General features: G+C 45.2%; 1 protein-coding gene across 7 annotated transcripts; it reads right to left on the bottom strand.

The window, feature by feature from the left end:
* Positions 1 to 2,404: 2,404 nt before the first annotated feature.
* On the bottom strand, positions 2,405 to 20,066 carry ppfibp2a (PPFIA binding protein 2a). 7 transcript variants are annotated; one of them, XM_083691637.1, is made up of 23 exons: positions 19,808 to 20,066; positions 17,903 to 17,989; positions 16,642 to 16,755; positions 14,785 to 14,916; positions 11,463 to 11,555; positions 9,902 to 10,013; positions 9,677 to 9,709; positions 9,057 to 9,118; positions 8,231 to 8,306; positions 7,932 to 8,056; positions 7,729 to 7,802; positions 7,525 to 7,585; positions 7,337 to 7,378; positions 6,997 to 7,144; positions 5,912 to 6,047; positions 5,538 to 5,666; positions 5,145 to 5,295; positions 4,800 to 4,911; positions 4,597 to 4,685; positions 4,347 to 4,469; positions 3,911 to 4,036; positions 3,511 to 3,699; positions 2,405 to 3,291 (listed from the first exon to the last, which is right to left on the bottom strand). In XM_083691637.1, the coding sequence occupies exons 1-23, from the start codon at positions 19,853 to 19,855 to the stop codon at positions 3,091 to 3,093; spliced, it is 2,463 nt and encodes an 820-aa protein (XP_083547763.1). In that variant the 5' UTR covers positions 19,856 to 20,066; the 3' UTR covers positions 2,405 to 3,090. The 7 variants fall into 7 exon arrangements, with proteins under 7 accessions (XP_083547763.1, XP_083547768.1, XP_083547764.1 ...); XM_083691642.1 differs by lacking the exon at positions 19,808 to 20,066 and adding an exon at positions 19,200 to 19,235; XM_083691638.1 differs by lacking the exon at positions 9,677 to 9,709.
* Positions 20,067 to 20,394: the final 328 nt, after the last annotated feature.

The following is a 20,394-nucleotide window of genomic DNA, read 5'->3' on the forward strand; positions in this document are numbered from 1 at the left end:
TGGTGGAATGAAACCCCCGTTCTTCCTGCGACCGCCCAGATATTCGGGGGGTGGGGGGTGGGAGGGGGTGGGGGATGGGGGCGGGGGTGAGGGTGAGGGGTCATCACGCATGTCGTGACAAATGTGTCCCAGTGTGTGAAGCTACGTCATAACATGGAGAGTGAGATGACCGTTGTGCTTTCTTGACAAACAGAACTGGAAAAGCTTCCACTACATTTAGGGCACGACTGTATACTTCTTGGAGTAAACACACAGTGTACTATCAATGATACTGTAAGCTTCCCCACTATGCATCAACTATATCTACAGGCAACACTGACACCTGCTGGTTTAAAACGCCATGTCCATTTTACACCCAACGCTCAAAATACATGGCTTGGACTTTTCGGAAGCGGCCCTTTATATTTCAGAGAAGACACATACACAGTACACATGTGAAGTACTTAAGTACACCTGATATACTGCATGAATTGTGTTTACATAAATACTACACACGCCAACAACCTCCATGTGTCTATGTCCACCCCTACTCCTTTCTAAACTCAGGCTTCTACAGGACTCTCCCCCCTGAGCCACCCTCCATACCCCACACCCACTACTGATCCATCCCTCTAAAAAACATTTAACACGGGTCATTGATTGGTGTTGCCCACTTCTCGGCAGCTTCTCGGCAGGACTAATTTATTTATGAACTCGTCATTTCTAATCATTGATTTGGATGTCCTTTGTTAGGCAACTAATGATATGCAGAGGTAAAAGATTCCCTAATTATTGTGTTAGGTCTAATTGGGGCTGTGTGCTGCAGGGGGAGGGTTCAGAGGGGAGGCGACTGGTGCCCCTGGCTGCCAGACTGCAGGACACCAGGGCACTGTTCAATTAGAACAACCATTAGGGCTGGGACAAGGACTCAGCATCACAGAAAAATACTGGCAGGACCTCTGTTTTTTGATATGTTACTTTTAGAAATGTCATATCATTGTGTATATACATATGGTAGATACCTTCATTCTAGTAGAACATTAAGAATTCCAAAAGAACAATAACATAGCATCTAGCGCTGTTGGTGTATACCAGACAGTAATAGCAACAGCAACAGCAAATACTAGGCAGCAAGCACCCACTTTGTATACTCAAAGATGATCCACTTTGTATACTCAAAGATGATCCTGTTGGCTATATTTGGCTTGGCTATCTGACTAATGCGGTAGTGGATGGTCTCTCACCCCCCCCCCCCGCTCCCCCACTGTTTAAATCTGCCTTGAGGGCTCTCCTATTAGCATTGGAAAGTGAATTAGCAAAAGCAGATCAGAGAGCAAAACACATATCAGATATCCTACACTTCGCTCTGGGCCAGTGTCTCCATATCAGCTTACACCGATGGGGGTAATTACTTATGTTGACTGTTGTTGATGAGACTGCAAAAATACTGTGCAATACAGCCAACACAGAACTGCAAACAAGTAAGTATTTACTTATATTCTGACACATATAGTTAATCTAATCATGATGAAAAACACAATTAATTTTCATCTGTTAATCAATGGTACAAAACAAGTAGGATCATTACTCTGCGTACAATGAGTGGACAACAGTTTTCTTGTGTACTGTAGATATATTTTCCACCAGTAGAGTGCAGTCTTAGATCAGACATACATGACAGTGATGAGCATGTACAGTACAGTGATGATTGTTTGTGTGTTGCAGAGTGAGTGTTGAAGAGTGCAGGTTTTTGATGTCAATAGACTCTTGCTACAGCCACAGTCTTCTCCAGATCTTCAAAACAATGTGGGTGAGGGTTGGGCATCAAAGGTTTTCTGCAGGTTTGGTCCGATCACAGTGTTGTTTCTCTACACTGAATGAACACATATATAGACTGCACACGTGTTAAAAAGAAGGGTCATAATAGGTATCATAATTTAGTCATAATTATATTCATATATATCCAAATTGATATTGATGTCCTACTGACCACTTCTGCAACACTGTGAAGAGCCTGGTATGAAGCATTTCACACCTGCAATACATATACATATAGTAGAACCCATTGTAGGTTCTCAAATAAACAATAGTGTCACTCACCATGTTCTCCTCAATGTCAGAGGTGGAGAAAGATCTACACTCCGAAGATTCCTGATGGAACAGCATCAGCAATCTGAAAAACTCTTACCAAACTATTCCTTTTCCTTATGGTAAACCAACAAGGATTAATTTGTGTTACTTTCACAAGATCGGCTGTTCAGGAAATTGCTTAAAAGTTAAAATAAATATCTCAAATGTTTGTCTACCATGGGGTAAACAAATTAAGGTTAAGGTTTTGAGAGCAGCTGTAGCGATTGATGCGATACTGATAATGATGAATTATTGACTCATGAATTATTCTCATCAAACATACACAGGGACCCTGTGCACCTGGAAATGATAAGGCTTTATTTTTACTACTTAAATATACAAACTGGCATATGATATGATGATACTGGAATGTTCATCATTATTGGTATTAAAGGTGATTAATTTCATTCTCAACCTTGAATTCCCATGGTAGCAACTACTTTTTTTTTTTGCCAGTTATTAAATATAACAGAATAAATCACAACCAAGCTTATAATAACTATTATTAATCTTGCTATTGTATCATAAATCACGGAATACATCATAAGCAAAGGCAGTCAATAGCAAAGCTAAATACAGGAAGTTAAGGCTACAACAGTCAGTAACATAGCATTAGCATCATGTATTGAAGCAATGGTGGTAGCTCGGAAGTCTGAATCCAGTGTCCCATTGTGGGAGGAATGCAGAGAGCGTCCTAGAAAACATTATATCGTGTCCCATATCAGTCAAATCAGTATTCAACATATTCATGAGAATCACGCTATTAGCATTATGCAGCAAATAACCAATTAGCATTTCCAGCTAATTATCAATGTACAATGTAGCATGTCCAGAAAATCAGCATCCGGATTCATCCATGTAAAAGTTAGAATGTTCACCAAATTAGCACCTTGATTCCGGGAGAGAGATACTGTATGTTTGCGGTGGCATAAGAGTTAAAAGCCGTAAGCTTGGCAGTCATTGGCTTGGGGTGCGTCAGCTTCAGCTTTTTGTCCCCACCTGCTCCCGCTTCTGTGTGTCTCTGTCCAGGATGGGGCTGAGGCCCCTGAGCCCTGCGTAGGGCCGGTGGGAGACCCCGTTCATGGTGGGGAGGGCTCCAGTGTCTATGGGGCAGATGTAGTCTGCATCATCAGGCCTCCTCTTCCTCAGGTGACTGAAGTGGGTGAAACCAAGCTTCTTCGGCTGAAAAAGATAAACAACGTTAAAATATTATCTCAGTATTGAGCGTTTCAAGCCATGGATCATTTTCATTTTCAAAATAGCATAGGACAATAAACACAGTTGTTTCCATAGCAAATGAGGCACAACTGACCAGCCAGCTCATTACTTTTAAACACAATTTTACAGCACACAAAATATATCAAGCACAACGCTGCTCTCCATGCTCCACTGCAGTCATACCCGGACTTTGGCAGTGGTGGTGAGGGGAGCGTGCCCAGTGGCGTTGCCGTACTCCCGTTTCTCCTGCGTGGCCTGCGGTCCCACCAGGGATGTGAAAGCGGTGGCCAGGTGGCGGCGGAGCAGGGTCTTCTGAGGGGGGATGTTCAGCAGCAAGGCCAGGGTCTCAGAGCTGAAACGAGGCTCCAGAATCTGAAGACAGAGGGGGGAGAGGCTGGAGCTTACTCAGATAGAGACCCTCTCTCAATAGTGCCATGAAGAAACATTGTAAACAGCTACTGTATAAAATGTCAAGAGAGACAGAGGTATACTGTGTACGTCCAATCTCAAGAACAGGGACTCCAGTTGAAAACTTTTTCAATGTAACCTCAATGTTGATTGCTCTGAGATGAAGGCCACTCACAATCAGCCCCCCGTGGACACCGCTGCCGCGTAGGTTGGGTGCATACTCTGCCAGGTCCACCGCCCGCAGCCACTCCATCACACGATGATTGGACCACTGAACCACCTCAGAGGGAGAGGGCTGTTTCTGGTCAAGGACAGAGACACACGGAAGAGCATTGAACAGCAGGACACTATTTACACACATACTGTGGCTAGTCCACAGAGCGGCACATCTCTGTGACGTCTGCACATCTCATTCTCTGCTCTCTGTTACTTTATTAGTCATAAATGAACATAAAGTAACATAAGTTCCGCTCGTCAACACAATCCATCCTCTCATCCTTCCCTCACTCTCCCTCTTCGTTCTCCTCACCTCTCACCCCACCCCCCCCCCACCCTTGCGTCTAACCTCTCGTCTAACCTCTTCCCTCTCTCCCCCCTCCCCTACGCCATACCTCTTCCTCTGGTCTGCGTCGGAGGCAGTGGGGGTTGAACTTGTTGACGTGGAGAACATGGATGGCACACTTTACACTGAGGTGATGCAGCTGGCTGGTCACTTTCAGGGACAGCAGGTCATTCTAGGACACAGGAAACACAAACACCAAAGCAAGAGACACGTCACAGGGAAAGCCATGGTGGGTTCACTCATTATATCTGAAAACTCCATTGGAAAATATGTTGGTTTGGGAATAAACAGTCCTTTACCACAGTGAGATACTGAATCATCCTGCCATCCACTCGCCCCTCGTGGAACTGGTCTTTATACTGAGGGAGACCAATGTCATCCAACCAGCCTGGAAATGACCAATAAGAGTTTAGCATTTCTAATGGTCCGACTGTAAAGTGCTTACAGTAATTGTTGTTGCAGGTAAACAGATTGCAGGGAACATCGAACATTGTACACGTACGTGTGACCCAGATGTGGTCCAGCTCAGAGGACTTCTCCAGGGTCTTAGTGCTGAAGGCCCTCAGAGCCAGCTGCAATTTCTTCCTGTGTAGGGGGTGCTTCATACTCATTTCCTGTGGTCGCAGAAAGATGAATGCTACAGTAAGGTATGATATGTTCCTCCATGTTTAGCTATGGTTGTAGCAGAGTTTGTTTGTCTGGTAGTGAAAGCCAATCCATGGTAACATTTAGAAATTGGGCTTAAAACATAATCATCCTGCAGTGTTACAAAGCCTGCTGTTAAAGGACCCCTAAATGCATTTGAGTGAGTACTTCATGGTAGCAACCCTCCCATCCCTTCCCTGACCTTCTCGAAGTCCTGTGGTGTGGCGGACAGTAGCGTCTGTCCGTTGTCGACCCACTGTCTGGTCAGGTTGACGTACTGGCCCAGCCCATAGTCCTCCAGCCAGCCACACACCTGCTCCCTGTTCCACTGGCCGAACGGAGTGTTCAGATCACTGAGAGACAGCAAGCACGTGAGTCAGATCACACCTGCTCATCTAGTGGCAGCAGTAGTGCCATCAATGCCTCACACAACTCAATGTTTTCTTAGTTTGTTGAGAGAGGAGTATTTTCTGTATCTTCTGTATTTACTTGATCCTGGTATATCCCAACATGCAACATATGTAACCAAACCAATCAGCTTATTAATAAGAGTTGTCATGGAGTCATCTCCCATCCCCAAAACCCAGGCTCTTACCGCACAGAGCTGCCAGACTCAGGTGTGCGGGTGAGTCTAGGCCCTGCTGTGGCCCGTAGACCTCCTCTCCTGAACTGGTTTGGCTCCAGGTCCTCCCCCTGTAGACCCCCAGACTGGGTCCTTCTGAGCCTGGAGGGAGGGGGGAGTCATTCTTTTTAGTCTCCATTTGACGGACACATCCGTAAAGTGTGTCTAGATGTCATTATCTGCATATCCACTCAATTCATTCAGTTGGATTAGCACTAATCATCTGGTCTCCTATGGAGACTGACTCATTGACTCAATACTGAGTCATACTGTACAGACATACATTATGTAGCATACAGACATACCGTATACAGAGCAGACACACACACACACACACACACACATACTTTCCCCAGAGCTTCCTGATGCTCCTGTTGTTCTTCAAGTGTTCTGGCGAGCCAACCGTACGCTGCCCTGACTCCGGCCCTGATGACAGGGTTGAATGATCAATAGAGGTGGTGTTATCCATTTTCTCTGTCTTTCCTGTAAGGAGAGAGAACAAATCAACATCCTATTCAATATGCCATGCATTTACATTGGATTTAAACATATACTGTAAGGAGAGGGTTTTTGGTGCTTTTGTAGATGTTTCTCTGTGAAAATGTGCCACAAAGACAATACACTCAGTTGAAAAATATATTTTTTTCCACAAAATTCTATGTTTTAGAGCAATAGCTGAATAAGCTGATGTTATCTTTGTTACAATATGATTTTCTAAAATTGCTGCTTTTCATACTGCCAATGATCCTTTGAAAAGACAGAATCTTGATGACTGGGCCAGAATGGAAATGTGCAGTTTATTCTAAATGACCCTTGATGAGATTACAAAAAAATAAAATGTTGAATTACACCGGTCCTGCAATATAAATAACTATTGGCATGCATTCTGGGGGATTGGTAAGAGGTGTATGGAATGGAAACATTTGGATCTGAGCGACCACCCAATAGTAGAGAAAGGGCCAGAGAGAGAGAGAGAGAGAGAGTTTGCAGCTGGGCTTTGCCACATGCTCGAAATCCCACCATATGGCACTAGTTATGGCTGGGAGGCCAATATTTATGGACTTGTTTCACCCCACTCCAAAGGGTAGGGTTGGGTGGGTTTGGGGTGAGCGTGGTCCGTGAGAAATGGAGAGGGTGGGGTTGGTGTGAGAGTGGTTCATGATAAATAGACAGAGAGAGAGGGTGGGGATATGAACATGATCTCTGTGACAGACAGGAATATCCGTGGAAACCTGCGCTTTGGCTGGGGCGGGCCTTCTCTCTATTAGCTATGATCAAAGGAAGGCTAGCCAGTGGTAGCCAGAGAAGTGTTTTTTTCCACTTTCAAAGGGAGACCAAGGTCTTGGGCTGGTCTGATATCATTAGTTTTGCGTTCCATGGTTTTACAGGGGCCAGTACAGGGGATCCTCTGACTGTGCTTCTCTGGGCTTACTCTGGGTTGAGTCTCCGTCCTCACTGCCTTCCGGAGATCTCTGGCTCTGAGTGTCACTGCTCTTGTCACTGTTCTCCGTCTCTCCATTCTGCTCCGAGAGGGAGGCCTTGACAGGCAGCGTCTGGCTCCTATTATCAGCATGTGGAGACTAAAGACACAATACAGAGAGAAGCTTGGTCATATGGATTGGTTGTTCATATGGATCGATGTTAAGTTAGATGTGTATACACACATATATACAGGATATATTGATCGGTTAGAAGTGTTTACAGACATAGAAAGCCATAGAAAAACAGTGTAGGGTTTGAAGGTAAACAGGGTTTAGTGACAGTAAAAGTACCTCGGGTAACACGACAGCTTGTACAGGAGGCTCAACTACATGCTAGAGGTTGGAAGAGTGAAGAAGAGTCCGGAAAAAGGAAAGTCTAGGTGTTAGGACTGTGACACATACATGACAGACTCCCAGCAGAACAGTGTACAGAGATACAGGATTAGGCACTAAAGAAATGAACACGAGAATGACTCTACCTTTCGTGAAGATCCATTCTGTAGGTCGTCCATACTACTGGATAAAAGCCGGGGCTGTGTCCTGACCAAAAATGAAAAACAGTGTCAATATGCAACAACAATATACTGTATATTTCAACTCATCATCATGATGACTAGTTGATTATTTCAGTCCCACTGACACCTTAACTTATCCTACGAAGAATACAGTTTCCAGAGTCTCACCTCAGATCTATTATGTCCTTCTGTACTGACAGAGGGGAAACCTGCAGCTGTGGAGATGATCTGCTGGAGGACAGCTGGGATGGAGGGAAGACAGAGAAGAGGACAGGGAGCCAAGGATGAATCCTGTAACCCAGACTAGGACTCCTCATGTACTATACCCAATCTGTATTGGGTACAAACATATTCATATTCATAACACCCACCTCAGACTTCAAGCTCTCAGAGTGAGCATTGGCAGGGACTGTCTTCATCAAAACTCCCTGCTCCTCTTCCTCACTGCTGCTCGACGGACTCCTCTCATTGGACACTGAGAGGACAGCAGGTGGAGCTACAGGATCAAGGAGAGAAAGGGGTTATTGCTTCTCTCAGGCGGGCAATATTATTGTTTTTTCAATATCTCAAAAAAGTGATTTTTATCAAACAGTGAAGTACTATTTGTACAAAAACGGAACTGGAGACCTGTATTAGCAAATACGTCCAGGTTATAATAGCATGAATGTACCTTTTCTCTGGGTTGGGACGTCTCTGAATTGCCTGCACTGGCCTAGCAGCAGTGTGAGCTCCTCAATACGACGGTCCTGCAACGCAAAGAGATGTCAACCCTTCAATCAATGTTGATAACAGGCCACTCCATTGTTTCAATAAAGTTATGAAAAAATTAATCCCTTACTGCCCACCATATTCCCTGCATTACTGCCTGATACAACTAATGCTCCATATGTATTTAACATTTAAAGAGTAGAGCAGGGTGGGGATTGACATAGGCACAGCTGGAAATCTGAGTCGTGGTAACTAGCTCAGAAGAGTGTGTGTTTTTTGAAGTGGTGCCCGTGAATGGCCTTACCATGTTTCCCTTAATGTATCTAAGTCCAAAATTAGGTTTGGCAGATCCTGGACTCGTTAAGTGTGGCTTTGCCTAAAATTGCTGGCCTCTTGTGTGTATGTGTGTGTGTGTGTGCGTGCGTACGTGTGTGTGTGCGTGTGTGTGTCTACACACATGACTGTGTGTCTTCAAAGATCCAAGATTCCGTGAGACTGCAAGAGTACAAAAGCTCCACTGTGCTATAACTGCCTGAGGGTGGAGTGAACTGTATATTGACGTACAGGAATGGCCAAGCCGATCCAGGAGCCAACTAGCATTCAAACAGTAATGATGATGATCGTGTTGTATATGCCAACACACAGCTTCATGTACACAATGGTACCCTACTTTAAACCAATGCCAACACACTTGAACTTATATAACCGCCAGCTCTGCTGAGCTGAGAAAATAGACCAAACTCCTACTCTCTTCTCCCTTACTTTTCCTTACTGCCACGGTCACTCACCTTTTCATCGTTGGCGGCTAGCAGTGAATCCATCCCTGTCCTCAACCTTTGGAGCTCCTGGTCTGTAGAAAGAAGACCACCAATACTGCGGTTATTACAGTATACTGTACATATGCATCAGGTGAGGCTGGTGGAGGTAGAAATCAGAGGACAGGCTCATTGTAATTCATGGAATGGAATAGGGAATGGCATCAAACACACATGTTTGATACTATTCCCGTATTCCATTCCATGTATTACAATGAGCCTGTCTTCCGGTTTCTACCTCCACCAGCATGCATTGTAATCAATCGGTGCAATCTCTGAGTTCTAGTGTTGAGCACTGACAATCAGAAGAAGACATTTGACAAAGGGGAAAGGCATGAAATCCATCAATCAGTCAGACAGCCATCACGGAACAGTGAGAGAAAGAGAAGAGATTGAGAGAAAGCCAGGTGTTCAGCCACATTCCATGATTGGGTGTGATTTGCACAGCTCTGTGAAAGAGAGAGACCCAAAGAGACCCAAAACAGAACCAGAGAAGTAGAGGGGTTGATGTTAGGGGGACTTTCTAGGACAGAAGATGTTCTTGAGATAAAAGCAGTAGCTTAGAGCTGTTGTTAATCCGTGTCGAGGCTTACGTTTGTTGTTCAGCCTTCTCCTGTACATCTCCTCTAACAGTGAGGGTGATGCAAGGTGGGGAGAGACAGAGAGAGCCACAGTTAGACACCACACTCTCATGCAGACACACACACACACACACACACACACACACAGTTCTGTCTCAACTAGGCAAAATACAATTACATCATTCCCTAATAGAGAAACATGGTGTAAGCCTGAGGCAGGCAAACAGGAGGGCTTACCTCTCTCTGAGCTCTCTGTGGAGAGAGAGGGTCTGGACAGCAGCTTGGTGTGAAGGCTCTCTATCTCAGCATTCTTATTGAGCAGGAGCTGCTGGAGGTCACAGATCTCTGCCTGTGTGTGTGAGACAGAGAGGAAGGTTAATGTCACACACACTCACACTGGAAAAGCACGCGCACACACCAACACACATGCACACCAGTGATGACTGGTGTTGACGCAACTTTTTGGGGGAAGAATAGCATTTACCTCATTTAAAATGAGCACATTTTAACATTAACATTTATGTTCGTCAATTTCTCCTGTGTCCAGCATTGACCCACCTTGTTTTCTACCACTCCTGTATATCCCAATATACAGGAGTTTGGGTCTATATAGACCCAAATCCTTAGGTCTTATGAACTTGAAAGCAGAAGTTTGCAGATCTGGTCTTACTCAATGTTCCATATGTGTCATAGAAACGATCCCCCAGAACGTAATCATTTGGAGACTATGTTGTGTTATTCAATGGTCCATATGTGTAATATGTGGGCACAATAAACTTCAGAGCAGCAGAGCCACAACAAAGCACTAACACTGACAGACAAACTTTTCAAGAAAGGCTCAGAATGTAGTAAAGGCTGTTGTAAACTTTAGCGGAACATGCTATAAGCAAAAAGCAGATGTCAATTAAAGTAACATGAGAGTCAATTCCATTGCAAGGACGCCTTCAAAATAGTAACACATACAGACTTGTATGGAGGTATCAGGGGGAATGGTTAGCAAATGGTTGGTAAATGGGGAAAGGTGAATATGGGGCGCAGGGTGATATAGGGGGGTTAAGGGGGTGGTGGGTAGGCTCTGGTACCGGCAGTGTCTGACAGCAGCCTTCCCACTGCTGTCTGTGTGTCTGTCTGTCTGCATGAGCTTTACACTGAGCCCCAGGCTACAGAGCTGGGCCTTGAGAGACTGTTTACACACATGGAGAGAGAGAGAGAGAGAAAGAGACAGACAGCTGCAGAAAGAAAGGGAAAGGGAGAGGCAGACAGACATGGAGAGTGTGATGAATAGCTCATGAGAGACAGGGAGAGGAGCTAAACATAGAGAGTAAGAGGTGAAGCGAGAGAAAAGAGAGGGAATAGAGAGAGAGAGAGAGAGAGAGAGAGAGTGACAGGTATTGAGGGAGCGAGAGTAAGACACAGTAGCTGGGTAAATGCGGAAGGCAAGGAAGTGAGGTAGTGGAGAGACAAAGACAGAGCGTGCAAGGAGGGAGAGAGAGTAAGAGAGCCAGAGAGGTACGGACATGCATGGGTGCCAAGGTATTGCAGACAACCGCCAAAAGAAACAAGACCAGTAGGACGATGCTTTAATTAAATCTATTTCTACTTAGAAAATTCGCCACAGATTTGTAGAGAAAAGAGCAGCTATTGTGAATGAGAAAGACAGGCTGTGACTCATCTAAACTGGCCGGTGGATGGGATTGGACAGTGTTTAGGAAAGCTGGAGACAAAGCTAGGCCAGTTCCTGTAGCAGTGGAATATGGGCACTAGTCGATGGTGTAGAGAGAAGGCTCTTTTGTTTTACCTTTGTTATTTTGAGTTTCCTCTCGTACTGTGACTTCTGGTCTTCAAGCTTGTCCACCTTGTCTTTGAGGAGTCTGAGCTCTTGAAGTAAACCCTGCACATTTTTAATGAGAAAAATAACTGGGTAATTGTCAAACAATGATTGAATTGTTCGTGAATACAACACACTTTAAGATCTAATTGGAAATCTATGCAATACATTGCATGGTCAATGTGCTGGACTCAAAGGTCTTAGTAGATTAGTAATGTCAGCAAATTGCTCTCACACAACACCACTAGTCCACCATGCCAAAACCTAATGCAAGTTAAAAAGAAAAAACCCACAAGAAATGTCACTGGCCTGGGAGATTTTCTACACACACAATTGGACTTTGCGGGGGGTTTCCTAATGTCAGCAAAAGATTTGAGGATTTCAAACACATACTGACAAGGTGAAAACCATGCATTAGGTCAGGAGTCCATGCACACAGGTTTTGCCTACACTCTCTCCTTCAGAGCAGCAATGCTCCTCAACATCTGAGTTACTCTGCCTTAGGTCTGCGCACACATCAGGCATGTCTGGAGCCTCCTCCAGCCCGCTGTCGTGCACTTCCTCTGGGCTACTGTCACAGGCGAGCCCCTGGTCTGGGCTTTGGGCCTGGTTGGGCCCAGTATCGCAGGCCTCCTGTGGGCTAGCGTCAGCCTGGCTCTCCAGAGCCTTTTTCTCCTGGATCCTGTTATTGATCTCCTGCTGAAACCTACACATCTGCTCCTGCAGCTCACTAATCAGGTTCACTACACTCTGACAGACAGACAGACAGACAGACAGACAGAGGGAAGAAACAGAAGAATACAGAGACAGGATGAGGAGAGAGAAAAAAGAAGGGAAGACTACTATATGTTGAGCAACATACATACAGTATGATGTGCACATGCTTGTGTGTGCCCCATCTAGCTGTATGCACTAGATGAACTATATGCACTGGATGAACTATATGCACTGGATGTACCCCATGGATGAAGTTTCTCTCTTTGCCCATGTTCGGTTGCCAATAGAATAACAGTTGATGGAACATTTAAAGTCATATGAAGTCGTAGATGCAGTGGTTTTGGTTTATATGTCTAAAAGTGAACCTCAATGAGAAACCCAGCTCTGCTGGGTCCCAATACACACTCTCTGGATCCATGAAACGGTCTCATCTAGCCAGGGTAAATACTTTTAGTATGTTACTGACCTACTTTGAGACCACCTCAAGACGTGTTTGTGTGTGTGCATGTGTGCGTGTGAGAGAGAGAGAGAGAAAAAAAAGAAACAAAGAAACAAACAAAGAGAGAGAGAGTACATTTTCCTTGGATATGTATCAATTTCCAACTCAAACTGAACAAATTTGCAACGCAACACTCTGAGTTAGATACATGCATAGACATACAGAGACGCTACAGTATACCCATAGCACTGATCAATACAGGCATTTGTTTGCCTTCCATCTTGCCCAGCGGAGACCATCTCGTTCTCTCAGAAAGAGGGTAAACAGCAGTGGAGCTATGCTTGGACTGTGGACTGAGGAAGTCTCACATGGTGTCCAGTCTAGAGGATATGACAGATGATACAGAGTGGTGCCTCCGCTGCTATATATAACTAGGAGCTTAGAGGCTCCACCGCAAGGGGGCTGCTACACTTGTGAAAGTGTACATGTGTGTTCTTGTGCGGGCATGTGTGCACTGTGTGTTGGCTATGTGTGTGTACTGCACTGTATGTATAGGTATTGGGCACGTGTTGAGTTAATTTGTGGGTGTACTTGTACTTTGCTGTACCTTATTTTGTCCGTGTGTGTGTGTGTGTGTGTGTGTGTGTGTGTGTGTGTGTGTGTGTGTGTGTGTGGCATGCCGATGGAATGTTCAAAGCAGATTTCTGCCATTCTCTCCTGTTGACTGGAGTCCAGGCAGCTGTCATTGCGATGGCAGAGTTTGTGTAGCCTGCACTATGAAAGCAGACAAGGACGGTGCTGAAACGCTATGTTATTACAAAACTAAACAACTACAAATCCCTGTTCTCTCTACTTGAATATCCTCTTCATTAAAAAGTCCTTGGGCAGTCTCAGGTATGCCTAGGAAACACAGTTTCCTGCCTAAAGAAAGTGGTACCATGCCTTGAGTATGTAAACCATTGGGGGGTCCCTTCATTCGACACTTCCACCAAAAACACCAACCCACCTTTTTCTGATCTCGCTCTTACAATGGCCCAGTCATAGTTTTAACATCAGGTCTGTAGACAGAAACATTAAACCCCTGGCCTGCAGCCTACACACCCTTACGTTTACTAAGACATCCATCATGCCAGGCCAGGCACTGCTCATTCTGTACTGTATTTGCTCCAGGACATAAAGGCTCTTTGACAAGCAGTGTTTTGACAGCCACTACACACATTACACTATCACATTTTGTAACAGAACTGTAAAAGAACGTTTTGCTCTTTCCTTTCATGTGGCCGATGTATTTAGATCACCTGATATGTCTGGCCTGAGCAAACACACCGTTCAGGTTGAAGTGAAACACAAAGCTATAACTCCCTGCGGTGCAGTTTCATATTGACATATAGTCCAGAAGGAGGGTTAAAGGGTGAAGAGAATGCTCCCCTTCGTCTTAGGAGAGTATGTTTATGGTTCTCATAAAGTCAGCAGCTGACTGCATGGTCGGCTCCACCATACACATTGGGTTAGGATTTGTGTATGCATGTCATTCCTGGCAGGGATCACTTTACGAAGAGAGATATCGGAGGGGATCTGAGCTAAATATTCAAGCCCCTTACTGGAAATTGCAACGTCATGCTCTGACAAACACATTTTTCCATTAGCATGCAGGTCTGCAGCGTCACTCTTAATACGCCAGCTCACTGCCTCCAACACTAGCTCAGTGTACAGTAATTAAGTTTGACAAACATGTTATGAGTACATTTCACACTATTTAATGAAAGAGATCCCTTGTTGGTCCCCCTCCACCCCTATCGTCATTAGCCCCTGTGCCTCTACCCTAGCCTGCCCTATCTGCTATCACCCTGGCCTACACCACAACACATCTAATGCACCTTGGGAACATCCTCAAGAGCCCAGCTCAACCCCTTGTGACCCTGTTGTTTGCCTCACCTCATTGGTATTTGCCTAGAATGACTAATGACTATTTGACGGACACCTCACTTATTTGTTGTTAAAGCTTTCCCTACCATGTTGGCTAACATTACAGCAATGCTACGCTCCATGTATCAAGTTCTCAATTCTGGCCTCAGATATCAGCCCTAAGCTTGCCATTATTCATAATCGTATCTCCTTGTCTCTCCGGTTCCATACCTCTGCTTTGTGTTGTCTCTCTAATCCGTGGTTCTGTTTCTCTTCCATGTCCACCAGCTTGAGTTTGAGGAAGGACACCTCCCCCATCAAATCCAGCTTCTGTGTCTCCAGTGATGTCCTGCTGAGGAGCTCCTGGCCCGGATGGACACACACATGCACACCCAAACATAAGAGAGACAGTCAGAAACAAGTTACACACAAGAAACACACACACACACACACAGACAGTCAGACAGACACACACACACACACACACACACATACATACACATATGTACAGACACACATGCACACACACACAACACACACAATGACAAAGACAAAAGACACAAAACTAGCTACCTAATAGCTCCACAGCAGCTAGTCACCGTCACAGTCAGACAAACCCTCTGGTTTCAGTCTCTGTTCAAATGGCTAAATATACACAGTCCTGTCTATGAGCACTATTTTTACTTCCTCTCTCAGTCACTGCATGACACAAACACAGAGAGACAGAAAGAGAAAGAGAAAGAGAGAGAGAGACCAAAGCAGACAACTTAACAGTGCTGAAGGACTTTACTGCTCCTCTATTCACTTGCCCTCTTCATCAGAGAGCAGATGTCAAACTATAGAGTCAGCCAGACCAAGGGAACGGAAACTTCCATTTTACTTTTTGTTGAGTTCAGGCAGGTGCCAATGAACCAGACAGGTCCACAGAAGTGTCTGAAGCGCTGAGACAGTCCAGCACGGCCATATAAAAATTGAGCTCTTTAAAAAGAACAGCTTTGAGCTTCTCGGAGAGAGTGCACATGGAAAATATTAGAGCTGTGTCACTAGGAAGAGATTTACGGCTCAGGTCCAAAGCCTCATAATGACCACGTCTCCATGAAACAAACCCAGCCCTTCAACACAGCCAGCACTGCTCTGCATAAGGGAATTAGCCAGCTTGCGTTGGCAATGGTTATACCCAGATGTATCAGATAACTTAAGTCACTTCAAAGCCAATGTTGGTTTTTTTCTGTTGTAGAGAAACAAACAACCTTCGTCTGAAGTCGTTGGAATCCTCTCATTAGAATGACAATTCGTCAGAAAGGTTTCTAAGCTACAGTAACAGGTTCCTCCTACCTCAGAGTCCAGTCTGTGTGAGAATGAGGTAATCCTTCCCATGCATGGGAGGCTATAGCACTGGCTGTCCGATACACTTGACGCTCTCACAGATCCTTTGGAGACAGGGTCCTGGAGATTCCCAGTCTGTTCTGAGTTTGAACTCAGCAATGCAAGACGTGGACACAAACACCTCCTCCTCTAATGAAAGGCGACTCCCTCTATCACCCGGACTCCCTCCGTTTTCAATCCCGCTCTCTCTCCTCCCTCTCTCCCTCCCCTCCTGTCTCCCAGCTTGGGGGTGTGTGTCTGACCTCATCTGGGCTGGGACCGTGTGGCGTGGTCTTGTGCACACCTGCCCAGACAGACCAGACCGTCCTAGCAGAGCTTGAACACTGTGACCAGACCAGACGCTCGCTCCAAGCTACGGTCCTGGAAGGCAACCGACTGCCCTAAATATTTGGGTTGTCACGGTGATCTAGAGCCAGGCACACTGGAATCCTGGACAGGAATTTCCTCCTGGGAAGCTGGAGTCCTGAGCCAGTCTATGAGGAGACTTTTCCCTTGGATGCTCTCTTGTCTCTGACAGTCGTCTTGGACGTACTCTAGTGACACATTCAGTATATTGGGTGTCCTCCTGTCATGCATCATATTGGGTAAAACGAAACCCAGACTAGACTGAGAACAAGGGTACAGTGGTAGGTTTAAGGACTGAGGGTAAGGTGAAACATTAAGTAATTAAACTAGGATAAATAATGTGTGTAAGGTGTGTACCTGCTGCAGCATCACCTCAGTGGAGTTGAGCTTGTGCTGGTGCTCCACAAGAGAACTCTCTAGATCACTGATCTTCACTCCCTGAGCCTCCACCTGGTCCGTCAGCACGCTTACCTGTGTGTGTGTGTGACAGAGGAAAGGAAGAGGAGACAGTTTGACCTCATCGCAACATGTAGATACCTTTCCCACCATAGCCAATCCCATTCACAACCCCAACATTTCTCAATCGTCTGTTCCAGAAAATACCAGCACCTTTGTTGATATACCCTTCACTGTGCCTGATTATACAGTGCATATATTGCCTTTCCTGAAGTAAATGAATGATCCTTTGTCCTTCAGGAGTAACAGCTTCTCAGGCCAAGTCTGGGAGATACAGCCATAAGAAAAACAATGAGGGAAAGCAACAGCCAATCATGTCATAAAGGCAGGGCTTAGGTAGCCAATGATGTGTGGTTTAACAGAGGAATGTGGTAGCAAGTGCATGAGACCTGTCTGACAAGCAGTGGGCACACCTGACACACACAGAGTAGTGTTAAAGCCCACAAGCCTGGGCCTGACTGAGGGGAAGAAATAGCTTACTCAGCAACCGTGAGAACTCCCACATACTGGACTGTACATTAGTCTAACCTGAACAGCTGGCTGTCTCTAAAATTGAAATAATATCACTGTTGCTTCACCTATGAAGCAAAACAAATACATAACCACACCTCAGATTGCTCATCCCCTCCCTCTCTCCCTCCCTCCCTCCCTCCCTCTCTCCCTCCCTCCCTTACTACCTACCTGCCTACCTGCCAATCTACCTACCTACCTACCTGCCAATCTACTTACCTACCTACCTACCTACCTACCTACCTATCTACCCACCCATGCAAACACTTGCCCTATCTCCCTCCCCTCCCCTCCCTCCCTCCCTCCCTCCCTCCCTCTCTCTCTTTCCTGCATTCTAATGACTCTGCTACATGATCTGACTAGTGTTTATGTTCAGTGAGGGCAGCAGGAGGTCATTGAGGTGTCATGTATCCTCGTTTACTAAAGCAGGCTCATATTCAACAGGTGGTTCAGCTTGAGATGAATTAACCTTTCTATATGTTAGATGGACTATACAACCATTACACAACTGTTAAATAGCAAATGTACCTTCACACAAACATGCCAGACAAACACACAATATTCTGTAACACAATATTTTTGTATGCATACACAGTTACAATAAATCATATCAATGTGCATGTATACATAGTATGAGACAAGCAGGTCTTACCTGGAGGATGAGTGACTCTTTGTCTCCCTCTAAACGTGACAACCTCTCCTGGCAAGTCTCGTTGTTCCCAGGGGAGCGCAGGTTTACCTACAGAGGAGCAGTCAGTCAATGCTCAGGTTGTGGAACTGCCCACTGAGTCAGCTGAGCCTCCAACTAGGGCTCTCTCCAATGAGGGCAACCGATCAGGAGTGAGCAACAAGCATTTCTACGCACGCACGCACGCACGCACCCACGCACACACACACACACACACAGACGCACACACACTCACACACAGAGTTCTGGTTTCACAAAAGCTATTGTGTCAGTGGAGAGCTGATGTGGTCATAGAGGTATTCTGTAAGACGTTTAATCCTCCTAAGCCAGCTTTAAATGGTGTTGATAACATGAAGATTGAGAACTCAACAGCTATGTCCCTGGGTTGCCTGTATAATGAGGCAAAAAAATTATGATGATTGAGAGTTATTAATTCTCAGGCAAAAAGGAATGTAACCAAATTATACAAAATTGCTGGGAAATCCAAGCTTTTGACCACCACACTCATGGAAACTTTCTGTGGCACTGGATCCGTGATTGTGCGCCAGCCAGCTCAAGTGGTTTACTGTAATTTTGAAATACCATTAAACCTTGAATAGAGTCTTCAAGGTCACTCTACAGATCATCAGATCAGATCATCTGTTGTGCAAATTGTCAATTATATGGTTATATTATAATTACATTATATATGGTTTTGTCAATGCAAAAGAAAATCTATTTGACTACAGCTTCTTTTTTTTAAGAAAGTTAGGATATATTCATCTATCAGGGAGACCGTTCAGTGGTCCAACTCAACCCGTAACAATGAGGTCCAGATGGAGCCAGTCAGGACCAAGCTAAAAATGTCTTCATGTAATGACAACAAGATGGTGAGTGGGATTTCAGGTAGGGCTGGTAACAACATCAGTCCAGTCCAATCACTCTTCCTGTGTACCAGTGGAAAGAAAAGATGACAAACACACACTGGTGCATTCTTCTCTTTACCGTAAGTACTCTGACCTCTTGAACTGGTTTGGGTACCTTTCATGCAGAATCCACCTCTCCAGCGATGCACGTTCCATGCCCCATAATCTGTGACCATTGCGACCGTGAAATGCTTTAAGCCTCAAGCACACACGTGTACCACAGGAGATCTGTTTCCCATTGAGATACACACTGAAATGCTTTTCCTCCTATCCCTGATCACATCCATTCACCCCAAGACTCACAACAAACAATCGTCATCCGCATTCAGACAAAAACAACAGATTGGGTTTCCTACCACTCTTTTCACTGCTCAATATGGGAAGGAAAAAGTTCTTATGCTTTATCAGGCTCAGTGTCACCAGTCAAGTAAACCTGGTGACTAGGTTTCCGGGATAGGTAAAAAAAAAAATCCTGCCCATCAAGAAAGTTTGACTCACACTCTAAGTATTGTTTTGTCGGTGACTTACATTGGAATGTGCAGTTTTACAGTCCAAGACCAGACTTATGTTGACTTGTACCAGAACTTTTGGTGACCCTTGAGTGAATAGTGCAGTTCAGTGTTTTAGATACATTTCTTGAACCGTCCAAACCTTTAACAGCTGTTTTAGGAGGGGCATTGCTCTGTGAAATGTGAACATCACAGGAGAGGGTTGCGGTATGCTTCACACCTCTCGACTTAGTACGCACAACAGGTGAGCCTCCGCTGACAAAGTTTCCAGCAGCGGTACTGTCCGATGAGCAATTGAGCAACACAAGAGGCAAGGCATCGTCTCTCCACGTGCATCCAGTGTATACCGTGCCTCTGACACTCTGTGCATCATAACAATGACTAACTCACTCTGCACAGATGCTATTGTACTGTCGCAGAAAGGAAGGAGAGTGAAATGGTATCCAGTCGCTTACCTTCTTCAGCCAGACGAAATGTTTGGAAAAATCAATATCATACTCCATTGTGCTGGCCCATTGTAGCTTTGACTTTTCCTTTTTCCCCAGACCGGACAGTGACTTATCTTGGCAGTGCAATGTGGCACCACAGAGAGCAGAAACCAGAGAAAGAAACTACAGCTTTGAAACTATCCAGTGCTGGGAGATGGAAACTCTGTCACTATCAGTTTCTCTGCCTGAATTGTGCTCTGCTTCCTCTGTCTCCTCCTCTCTTCTCCTCCATTCCTCTCTCTCTCTCTCTCTCTCTCTCTCTCTCTCTCTCTGAGGATTGTGGTCTGCGTCTGGTCCGAGTCTGAGTCTGTGGTTTGGAGAATGGGCAGGCTGGGAAGCCAGTCTCTAATATCAGCCTGCAACCGTACTACTCAAAGTACGCCAGCTGGCTCCTTTCCCTCCCTTTCTTCTTCTCCTCCTCCTCCCCTCTTTCATTTTCTCTTTCTCTCTCTCTCTCTCTCTCTTTTCTCTCTCGCTCTCACTCTCCCCCCCTCTCAATTGCTCCCTATTATTTATACACAGAAATAGACACACACTCTATCGCTTAGCTCCTT

The sequence above is a fragment of the Argentina silus genome, assembly GCF_951799395.1.
Source record: "Argentina silus genome assembly, chromosome: 19".
NCBI classification, from domain to species: domain Eukaryota; kingdom Metazoa; phylum Chordata; class Actinopteri; order Argentiniformes; family Argentinidae; genus Argentina; species Argentina silus.

Coding starts and splice junctions, on each gene's coding strand:
- ppfibp2a (XM_083691637.1), bottom strand. CDS start 19,855: ATGGAGTATGATATTGATTTTTCCAAACATTTCGTCTGGCTGAAGAAG. Junction 9,710..9,901: donor CACAGAGAGCTCAGAGAGAG/GTAAGCCCTCCT, acceptor CCTCACTGTTAG/AGGAGATGTACAGGAGAAGG. Junction 7,145..7,336: donor AAGCTGTCGTGTTACCCGAG/GTACTTTTACTG, acceptor TTGTGTCTTTAG/TCTCCACATGCTGATAATAG.